Here is an 11,619-nt window from a genome sequence, read left to right as displayed (position 1 = left end):
CTGAAAGCATTAAAAAAAGAGGGTAACTGTCTCACATACTGCCCTGCTAAATTCTACTGTCTCTGTCCCACTACTGCTGCAGGTGCAAAGTTGCTAAAATTTTAGTTATTTAGCCCATTAGAAGTCAGTGGAATGAAACTGGTATTCCTGGTTAAATTTTCAAATAAATTTAGTTTTTGATTGGAGAAAGAACTGTTTGTATATTTCAAACCTGGTATTATTTCAGTGAAGTAAATCTCTGACTCTTCTGTAATTTGATTTTGTACAATAACCTCATTAGAACATTGGGAAGAGATACTTTCAACACATAATAGAAATGTTAGAAGTTTTTTTGCAATTTGCACCTACAGAAAATATGTCAATTTCCTCAAAGAGTTTTAAAAAATATTAGGTGGTGATTTATACTTGCATCTTTTTAGTACTTTTTAAATAGTAAGTATTCTTTCCCTGCCACTCATGAAGTAAGATTTATGTAGAAAGAACATCTTTGCTTTCTAACACCATTCCTATCTGAAATAACATTCTCTGTGCTTGACATTTAAATGAGCAATTTTGAAGCAGGAAATGGCAAATTACGACTCCTGAAGGAGTTGAGTGAGGTACATTAGTAGGCCCACACATTTCTCCTGTTGCATGCTGAGTGGGCCAGGGAATCACAGGAGAAAAAGAATATGGGAAGTAAATACTAATTGTTAGCTGTCATTCAGCATTGTCATCTGCAGCTCTGAAAGCAAGTCCATAGACATACTGATGTGACTTGACATGCTTGAGGTTAATGGCAGGACAAGAAGCAGAACTCATTCAGTCATGGACCATGAGGATTCCCCCACCTCTTCGCCACGACCAGTTCCTTTCAAGAACATAAGGCATAGCTTAAAGGCAGGTCAGGAGAGCAACAACATAATCTCCTTTATGTAATACATTTTTCTGACAAAGTACATTACACAATAAAATCATCTAGAGAAGGTTCCACATTCATTAACTTTGTATGTTGGTTGATGTCCTCAGGAGAGGTTATCTGAATGTTCCTTCTGGGAGCAGACAAGGAAGCATTGGTAGGACTGTGGCTGTGTTCTGCCATTGCATGTGCATAGTCTGTTAGTAGATAAAAAGCTGAGTTGTCTCACCTCCAACCTTTGCTTCAAGCTATTGTGTGCTGTCAGCTTTTAAGCTGGACTATTTGGAAACTAGTACCACCCATCGGACTACTGCAGGTTAGCCTACGCATTCTTCTGACCTTGCTATCAGCAGTGCATTCCTTGGATGACTATAGATAGGAACTGCAATATTTCAGAAGCGAGGTATTATTTGGAGTACACTGTAGAAGATAAATATAGACTTCAAGAGCCACTGATATTGTTTCTAAGCTCTTGATAAACATAAAAGGTAAAGGGTATGAAATACAGTGTAAAAGCTGTTGAAAATATAGTGGATGGTGCGTAGCAAGTCAAGATTATAATACCTAAAAGGTGTTTTTCAGAACTTTCTGTAAGGCATCAGAGGCTCTTCAAATTTTAAAAGTCTCACTTTGTCTGATTTGGTGCATTTTATTGGTACCTTAGAACATCCCAAAACTTCCTATTTATGTTCCTATTTCTGTCCTCCACTCAAAGTAAGTTTTCTTGGTTTTCCTCACTTCTCATTGTGCATGTGTAACTGTGGTGAAGTTCTGGCATAACTTCAGTTGCATATTTCTGTTCATTCAAACTTTAATATAGAATAGCATCCATACCTCCCCCACCCTGTCCCCTTTCTGTTTATCTGAGTGGTTCATGCTGCACGTCACAAACCAGCTTTGTCTATCCACCTGCATTGTGTGGAACAGATCTCTCCATCCCTTTTAAATAAATGACGTTACCTGCAGAAATTGCTGACTGCATGCTTGGCTTGGTTCCTGGCATCATTCTGGTCTTCCCCACCAGCGACATAGAGAAATCCATCCATCACTGTGACACACTGGTTAAAACTTTTAGCAGGCATTTCACTCAGCTTCTTCCATCCGCTTTCAGGATCTCTGTATAAGATGTCTCTGCTAAGAGACTTTTCGGTTAGAGCAGGGCGTCCCCCAACAGTGACTAAGACTCTGAAACCTCCACGGATTCTTGTTCTTCTGGACTGAAGTGTGTTCTGGTGATAGGGAAGCAAATGATAGTTCATGGCATCCACCAGGAGCTTATGGCATTCTGCATCTTGCATCATTCTTGGCACAGTCTGAACATAATTGACAAGGTCTTGGGCTGAGATGGTACCAAAACGGATGTTACTTAAGAGATCGGCAGCAAATTTTACTCTTTTTTGGTCAAATTCCAGCCATTTTATTGCAATCTGGAATGCAAGAATTTCAGAAGGCAACTGCAAGTCATCATCTGCAAGAAGTTCATTAATCTGATCAAAAGTAAGTTTCAAGAACTGATCTGTTTCTGAAAATTCAATGAAGTTGTCTCTAATAAATTTGTGTGCTGCTTCCTTGGTTTTTTTTAGTCCGTATGTTTCTGCAATATTGGCAATGTACATGCAGTTCTCAACACTGATTTCTTGGATTAGAAAATCACAGCACATCTTTACAAGGGTGTGAATCTGTAGATAAATTGCTGTGGAAATAATACTACCTATTGTATAAAGTGAGAGAGTAAGTTTTCCAGTGTAAGCATAGGTGATAACAGTAGCTAGACCCAATGGGGATACATCATTGAGGTCTACTCTTTGAGTGGATGGATCTTTCTGTAAGATACTGTGAAAGTAGTCACTGCATGAAGCCATCACCACCTTATGAACACTGAAGGATTTGGTTTTGGTACTGATAGTCAAGTCACAAAGAAAATTTTCTTGTCTCATTCTGCTTAGACCTTCCAAGAGATTTGGGCTATATGATGGGTCAGAAACTTCAGATGAGATGCAGCTGAAACCATTTCCTCCATCTAAGAGTCCATTCAAGCCATTTAGTTTACTGAGGGGGCCATCTTCCACAATGATCGTCATTTCATTGATATCTGCTTTGTTCTTTTTCACATTCTTCTTCTTAGGGGCCATGACTGCAATGAAATATTACAGCCAAGAGTTTGCTAAAAATAAAATTAAAACATTTAGAGCTACACTGCAGTTGTGAAATTTAATAGCTATGTGATTATGCAACAAACCTAATCTTTGTCTCTCTATATATATATGCCACAAAACCAAAACACACAGGAAAATCTATCTTTCTAAGAACTATTATATTGTCCTAGATTGTAGTGTGGCTGCTGATTAATACCAATCAATACTCAAACTGTGAAAATTATATCTACAAGTAATTACTATTTTTTTTAAATAGCAAGGTCATAAATTCACATTCACCAATTATCACCACACTGAAAGAGTTAAATTCTCTAAATGAGTTTGCCAGAATATAAAATCTGGTAAATATATATTTAAATCAGCCAGGTTCTAGACCTTGAATTCATTAGTCTGAAGCATAGGAAAGATACAGACCACCAGTTTTGTTCGTCCTTACTCCAGGGCTAGTACAGACTTACAGGCAAGTTCAGAATTTGACAAGGAAATATTAAGAATGGGAGAAATTCTTAACAAAAAAAAGCAAGATAAGACATAAAGAGAAGGCAAATTTTAGTATGTTGTCATATTGATTTTAGAGTTAGGATCTGCTCCAAACTGCTTCCATGTTTTTGTAACTTTTGATTTTCTAGACTGATGATATTCTATTTCCCATGTCAGATTTGTAAATACTTTCTACTCATAGCAACACTTTACTTGCTTTTCAACATCAGTAATTTGAAATTTATAATCCTACTTTTAGGAATTTTTTGGAGATCAAGGGAGAAGAGAAGTTGTCTGACTTTTATTTGAAAAAAAAGTCATGCAAAGCCTAGGAGGATGTGTTACTTCAAACAAGTTTTTTATGCGTGAAGGTAAGAATTACTCCCATGCAGTTATGCTAGAACAGATATTTGAATTACATCTATCAACTCCAGGGAAGTTCCAGCTCTTGCTGAAATGAAGTGCCACTTTTTTATCAAATGCAACACGAGATGGCCCCTTAATGTACATGCAAATGTTTCTTGAAGGAAAGCACTGATCTTCAATAACACAGTTAAAACAGAATTGCTGAGATCAGCATTCAAATAAATTCAAATATAGCATTTACCTCCAGTATATCCATTGATATTAAAACAATTTATACACGCTAATTTTCTTTGTGATCCTTGCACTCACAAAAATCAGAACATGAAGAAATGCTACTTGAATGATAAAACAAATGACTGGCTTATTTTAGATAACTTAATAAAAAGACTTCAGTAAAATTTCAGTCTAGAATCTGAGCACATCAATTTTTCCTTGAGTGTACAGCACGTTACAAAGCAGTAATTTAATTATAGAAAGGAATGGTTGCTGCCTGTGAGCACCAGGGATTTTTTGCTGCTGCTGCTGGGTGATGACCGTGTGCAGAGCAGGCGAGGGAGAAGGCCATGTGTGCCAAAAGTGTCAGTGTGAGCCCGCACTGACGTAAGCTGCGATCCCTGAAATGTTGGTGTGCCAGCGCAGGGGTCAGCTGCTGCCTGGCTCCCCCCGCGTCAGCTGCATTCCAGAAGCTGCATCTGTTGAGACCTATCAGAGTCACCTCCCAGAATAGCAACTCCCCAGCAGCTTGCCATTTTAAGACAGGTTCAATCAAAGGTATACTGGGGTTTTAGTATACTTGGTTGTTTAACACAACTTTTGTTGCAAAAAACCTATGATGTTGCAAGTGTTGTGTATATCTGTTGGCACAGAATAAAAGAAAACAAAAAACTTTTGGATGTCTCTCTATCTTATCTACATAGCTATAGATTCGCATATTAATAGCTACAACTTTATATTTGGTAAGGGCATATTCTTTTGGCAGTCACATTTGTGATTCTAAATATTTTTAGAGACCTGTAACAAAAATTCTAATACATGCAGCACTTGATGTTTATTGCTTCACTGTGTTGTTGCAAAGCTCATTTAAATACATGACATTTTAAGCTCTCTGTTAGAAAATGTCCACTCTCCAAGGTTTTTTCCTGAAAAACACTTTTCCATCAGCAGAAATGTTACCAGCTAGTTTATTGTATAAGCACATGCAACACGCAAAACCATTGAAACAAATCAAATGATCCTATAACAAATCCAAGTTACTGAACTTTGAAAACCCTGGATAATTTGCTTTTCTATAGTCATTTGCTTTCACCTAATTTATTTTAGCTTAAGAGCAACTCATGCCAAAGGACACTAAGGGTCCCAAAACAATCCATTTGATCAAACATCCAATTTCCCCCTGCCCCCTTAAAACGTTACCTCGTAAAATTATCAAACAGAAGTTAAAGACCTCTTACCCTCCTCAGAAAAATGTCCCAGGGCTGTCCAAGAAGCTGTCAGTGAAAATGCCTCTTCCTTAGAAAATAAGAAAACAAAAGGAGAGGAAATGTGGTAAAAAAGAGTGAGAAAGATCAGAGGCCACTTGGTAAGTCCCAGCTTGTGGTTTCCAGTGTGATGCTTTGCTGTCACAGCAAGCAAAAGAGACTGGAGCCTGTGCTCCCGTGCTCTTTAAAATGACCCCTCCTCTCCATGCCCAGCTCCCTGCCTCTGCCCAGCCACGGGAGCTCAGCTTCCCTGGGCTGCCCGGCCTCCTGAAACCTCCAAAGGCACAGGTACAAGGGAGGAAAGGGAAGGGAAGGTGAAGATGGTAGATCCACAGCAGGTAATAATTGTCCCAGGTAAATGTAGGGTGGACCACTGGGTTTCCCACCTCAAAGCTGGGTGCCTGGGTGAAAGCCAGTATGCTCTGGGAGGGGGACAGGTTTAGACTGGACATAATGAAGATATTTTTTATAATGAGAGTGGTGAGACACTAGAATAGGTTGCCCAGAGAACTTGTGGATGCCCCATCCCTGGAAGTGTTCAAGGTCAGAATGGATGGGGCTTTGAGCAACCTGGTCTAGTGGAAGGTGTCCCATGGCAGGGGGTTGGACTGCATAACCTTTGAAGGTCCCTGCCAACCAAACCATTCTGTGATTATATTATTCTATGATCTAAAATAACCAGCAGGAAATGCCGAGGAAAAGCTGGCACTTTAATTCCACTTTTTGTAGGATTTTGGTGCTAAACTCTGGGCAGAGGGAAGGGGACCGGATGATGGGGATTCACAGGTATGTCCTATTTCTTAAGAGTTAGGTCACTGCTTCTGTAAAGACTCGCCTCAGCTTTCAAGGATACTGGCTCACACCCCTGATGTATTTTCAGATACACGTGAACTTTGATCTTCTGTCTCGCAAGGAGGTACCCTAACTTGTGAGTTATACCATGCACTGGAATAGTTTACCTCCACCTCTTGCCAGTCAACCTCAGGAATAATATGAAGCCAAACCACCACATTCCAGGAGAATTTAATCCCATGGGAGAGATAAAAGGGGTGTGAGTGACTGCGTGGGAAAGGAAGGATATTGGGTGAAGCAGAAGTCAGAGAAAGGGAAGATTTTCTCTTGGCTGTACTTTGTGTGATGCTTAATTTGGTAGACTTACTTGCCTCCAGGCTCTGATGGGCTATTACAACAACTGCTACAAAGTAACACTTGCCATTTTGGAGAAAAAGGCATCGCTGTGCTAGTGGAGTTACAAAAAGTTGTAAGATAAAAATGTGAAAACAGAACAGGGAAGTAGAGGTGATCAAATAGGTGAAACCAGAGTGAAAGAGAGGGATGTAAAGCCAAGCCTTCCCAACAGCAACAAGGTAACCAGCTTTCCTTATGAAAAATAGGGCCACAGCTGTAAAAAAATAAGAACAAAGCCTTATTTTAAGACATATTTTAGGAACTCCTTACTATACTATGCATTTTTTTCTCACATGTAGATTCCTGCTGCCTTAAATATACAACTCAGTATAACATCAATTTAATATGCAGGATGACATCTATTATCATAACGCATCTCAATATATTTTAATTTACAGGTTCAATCTAATTATAAAATTCTTCACATGGACAGTTATCCTTAACTTTTTTTGAAGCTCTGCCTTAGCAGTATCAGCTGTAATGATTTTCACACAAAGAATATATTCCTCACTGTGCTTCATAAGTTTTAAGAACTTGTAAAAATTAGTTTTTGTAGATAGAGCAGGTATATTTTGAAAACAAGACTCCCAAACATATATATACTAGTGAACCTGACTTACTCAGTGTTCCCTTTTCTAACAGCTCATGCCCAGACTTTTATCAATTTTTATAATTTCAAGATGCCCTAACAAGCCAACATTTTTCAGAGAAAGAATATATTATTTTCTTTTGTTATTTTTCAGTTAGTTTATTGGGCTTTTTTTCTTTTTATAGAGGGGATACTTCTTCTCCAGAACGAATACACTATCATGATCTGTAAAAAATAAAAGACTATTCTAATTTTCATATAATATCTTTAAAATTTACTAGCACATTTTAAAATAAATTTGAGTCTTAGTCTCTACAAATGTGTTTGCAACTTCTTTATATGATTCAATGTTGAAAAAAACACACAAATGAATATGGGGAAAAACATGCACTGAAAATACAAACTAATTTCTGATTTCCAGAAAATACTGAACACAGTTTGAGCTGTGAAGTATTGATATAAGCATCTCATGGGGCATGCCTCAACATCTCAATGTACTAACACTGATGTAATTGAGCATCTCCCATAGCTCTGAAACATTGGTTGTACATTATGGCAAAACCCATGAAACATTCAGTTACTTGGTCTTCAAGATCACAAGACAACTGATGGTGTACTTGGCTATTATAAAGCATGAAAGCTGGTCTTGGAACTAGTCATTCTCATTTTCCATTAATTTGCACACAACAAAGTCTTTTAAAAAATAACCAGTACCAGGATTAGCTGCAAATTATGATACATTTTTAAAAATCAAACATTCACTTATAATGTCTTTTAATTTTCAGATATTCTTAACACAGTTTCCCTTGTATCTTGAAAATAACCTATTGTCTGTCTGCTTATTTCCTTTCCAATGGCATAGAAATTAATTAGTATAGAACACTGATATTGATTGAGGTTCTTGCAATCAAGTTATTAATTATCTTCTCAAGTTAAAAAAGGGGGTAGTACATTTTTTGGCAACATATTAAGCCTCTCAAGATGTATCCTTTTAGGTATGAGTGAATCTTGGGAAAAAATATTTTATTTGCTGCATAATCAACTGGTTTATGGTGCAACTAAGGACAATACTATCAATCCATGCAGCAGTAGCAGGTCATGTAGTAATGCTTTAACATTTTCAGTGGGGGAAAAAAGCTCGAACATTTCAAGAGATTTGTTCTTAGCCCAATAAACAAGAATAATTATTATTTACTCCACATGCATGACTCAGAATCAGCAATAGGGAAAGTTCTTGTACCAGCAAAGATAGGCCTTAAGGCAATTATAACCATCTTTTCTAATTCATGCACAATCATTACTGCACTCTTTCTGGAAAAACATAGAATCATAGAATGGTTTGGGTTAGAAGGAACCTTACAGACCATCTAGTTCCGAGCCACCTGCCATGGGCAGGGAGACCTTCCACTAGACCAGGTGTCTCAAAGCCCCATCCAACCTGGCCTCAAACACTCCGAGAGATGGGGCATCTACAGCTTCTCTGGGCAACCTGTTCCAGTGTCTTACCAGTCTCAGAGTAGAAAATTCCTTCTTAATATCTCATCTAAATCTACCCTCTTTTAATTTAAAGCCTTTCCTCCTTTTCCTGTCACTACTTGCCCTTGTAAAAAGTCCCTCTCCAGCTTTCTTGTAGGCCACCTTTATGTACTGGAAGGCTACTGTAAGGTATCTTTGGCCTTTTCTTTGAAATTGGCATGCTTTGATTTGTTGGTGGAATGCAAGTGTCACAGCCACATGGAGATCTACCTTGTTCAACTAAGGATGTCAACAAAACCCAGGCCTAGTTTTAGATCATGACTGCTTTGTTTGCTTTGAGCCCTTTGTGTATACTCAGCCAAATACTATGCATCCCTGAAACCCATATTTGGTTCACTATGCTAAATAGTTATGAAAAATATGTTTAAATGCATCAATCTGAATGTATTCACAGTAATCACAGCAGTACTGCCTTTAGGAAGGCTGAAGCTCCTTATGCACATTGGAGAGAACTGTGAAAGTATACAGAATTTCAGTAGGAACTCCAGTCTTTTCAATAAAGAGATGGAAAATAAATGTGTTTTCTTTTTAAGCTGCTGAATAAAAGTACATACTACTGTTTAGCATCAAATGCACAGGCCTTGATTTCACAGAAGGTAGCTTTGAGGGACTGTGTGCAGCAAGACACCCAACCCCAGGTGGGTCACTCAGACCTCCCCCACCAGGCACACTTTCCCCAGTACCCCATCAGTCACTCCCAGTTTGTTGCCTAATTTTGCCCATCCAAGCCTCTCGCATTGATCTACCCCCTGAAACTCTCACCCAGCTCTTCTTAGCTCATACGAAGCTTATTTCTCTTTGTGGTTTCACTCTTTCATCGGAAACTTGCCAAGCACTGGCAGTAAGGCATGGAGATGACCCTAGGGATGAGATGACAGTATGCAAGCCTTGGAGAAGAGCTGATGGCACAACACAACTCTTGGGCATGTAGTGACAGAGCAATTATTGGAGCTATATTTTTGTGTGTGGCAACCCCACTGTTTCCTAACAGGAGTCCTGAATCAGTGCCAAACAAATCCTTGTAACGATCAGCATTGACTGGCAATTTTGAAGGACTAAGTAAAATTGGAATTCTTTCCTCTGCCAGTTATGACAGGTGATATGAGAACTTCTGCAGCTATGATTTGGGCTAGAGACATTTTTCTTGTTCTAGGAAAGTTTTTTAGATTTTAAATGTTTTCTTCTTATTCACTGGCATGAAATCATGGCCATGTATAATTGGATATATATTGGGCATAGGAATAATTGGGCAGAAGTGCAGCAAGATTTCCCTCATCCCAGAAAACTCAGTAACCTGATAACTGAGGCTTTCAAACAACATACAGGAAACTCAGCTTCAATCACATAATCCATACGACAATCAACTTCCCTACTCAAAGATGACTTTAACTGCAATGCTGGTGTAGGTTGAATCTCTTGAAAAATTTCTTCTGCACAAATGCCACTTTGTATAAGTAATTTCATACTATTAGGGCCAGAAAAATAAAGAAAGACTAACTAGTTGCAGATGGCCAGTTTTAAAGTAGGGTTGATGAAGTCTCTACACACTATGAAGATGAGGTAATTATTTCTGTAAAACAAAAAGATCAGCATAGGAACTGGAGAGCCAGTCTGCCACAAGGAACTAGACTTGTTTTTTCCATATCCAACCTGAGCACTCTACCTACTGTATGGCCCTACCAGCTCTACCGATAAATTTGCTATACGCTATGCCAAGCTGTAAGAAGATCTGTTTTGAAAGGGTAGTAGCCCTAACATCCAAACGCCAGACTTTTGTCTACTTGAAATTCCCCTGCAATTCAGACTGGATACACTCTTTTTAAAACTTCCTCCAAACATTGCTTTAAAGAGCAAAAGTTGTTCTATGTATCTGTTTTAATTATATCTGCATTAACTTCCAAAGAAATACTGCGAGCCCATGGATTGTTTTTAAGAGGCACTCTTGTAGCTTGGAGTCCTTCAAGCAGGTGCTCAGCCCCAGCAAGCATCACAGCACAGACCCGGTTCCAGCTGTGCTGTTCACGCAGCACCGAAGACCGATTCCCAGTTCTAAGGTTATTTGTGACCTTCGGTAAACCACAGAGGAGCCACACTCAAAGTTGCAAGGCCCGAAAGTGCTCTGTTACCCCTCCAAAAAGAAACAAACAAACAAAAAAGCCAGCATATTAGCCATCAGGCTGTAAATAAGGCGGACGGAAAGAACAGGGTGCCCGCCTCAGCCTGTGCTGCCTTCCCCCGCCGGTCGGCCCGCAGCAGGGTGCCCGTGGGCGCCAGCGAGGCCTCCGTGGCCTCGGCCCCCCTACCCCTACCCCAGCCGCTCTGTCTAATAAGGCCACCAAGCAGCCTTACAGCCAGGCGCAGGCAACTGCAATGCCACAGGCCTTGTAATTACCCGCAGGTAACTGAACAAGCGTGCATGAGCAAGTGCACACGGCTGCGGCGCTACCAGCGTCCCGCCTGGCGCACCCCGGGGCAGAGGCCTCCCTCCGCGCCCCCTGGGGCGGCACCGCCGCGGGACCGCTCCGCCGCGCCACCTCGCGGGGTGGGGGTACGCGCCGTGCCCGGTCCTGGGGCGCGCTGCAGCGGCCCGGCCCACCGCCGTGGGCTCGCTTCAGTTGGAGCTGTGCTTGTGCGTAGCGCGCTGCGTGTTTAAGCCCCGTTGGAAGAGGCAGAACAAAGAAAAGCATGACAGCTTTATTATTGCTGATAGCTCGGTAGCAAACAACCTGGTTAGCGGCAGCTATCAGCCAAAGCCCGGCGGGGCGGAGCCGCTTGGGTCGGGCTCTGTTGGCTGCGCCCGCCTTCGTGAGACGGCGGAGCAGGGCTCCGGGCCGGGCGCGGGGGCGGCTGCCTGCACCCTGTCAGCAGGGCCCCAGCCCCGGCCCCCGACCCTGGCCGTGAGCCCGCCGGGGGGAGCTCAGATGTAGG

The 11,619-nt window shown here is 40.7% G+C and overlaps 1 protein-coding gene across 3 annotated transcripts in view; it reads right to left on the bottom strand.

Annotated features, from left to right (window-relative positions):
* KLHL31 (kelch like family member 31) overlaps positions 1-11,612 on the bottom strand; it is a 47,715-nt gene extending 36,103 nt beyond the window's left edge. Inside the window, exons 1-2 of one of the 3 annotated variants that reach the window (XM_080388692.1) lie at positions 5,352-11,612; positions 1,859-3,062 (exon numbers count right to left, since the gene is read on the bottom strand). In XM_080388692.1, the coding sequence (XP_080244818.1) occupies positions 1,859-3,030 (1,172 nt within the window). In that variant the 5' untranslated portion in view covers positions 3,031-3,062; positions 5,352-11,612. Of the gene's footprint in view, positions 1-1,858 lie in introns of all 3 variants that reach the window. The other 2 variants (XM_080388694.1, XM_080388693.1) reach the window with 2 other exon arrangements.
* Positions 11,613-11,619: the final 7 nt, after the last annotated feature.

Source organism: Falco punctatus (genome assembly GCF_963210335.1).
Source record: "Falco punctatus genome assembly, chromosome: 5".
Classification (NCBI taxonomy): domain Eukaryota; kingdom Metazoa; phylum Chordata; class Aves; order Falconiformes; family Falconidae; genus Falco; species Falco punctatus.
Note: the sequence above shows the minus strand (reverse complement) of the source record. Positions and strands in the feature narration are given on the sequence as shown.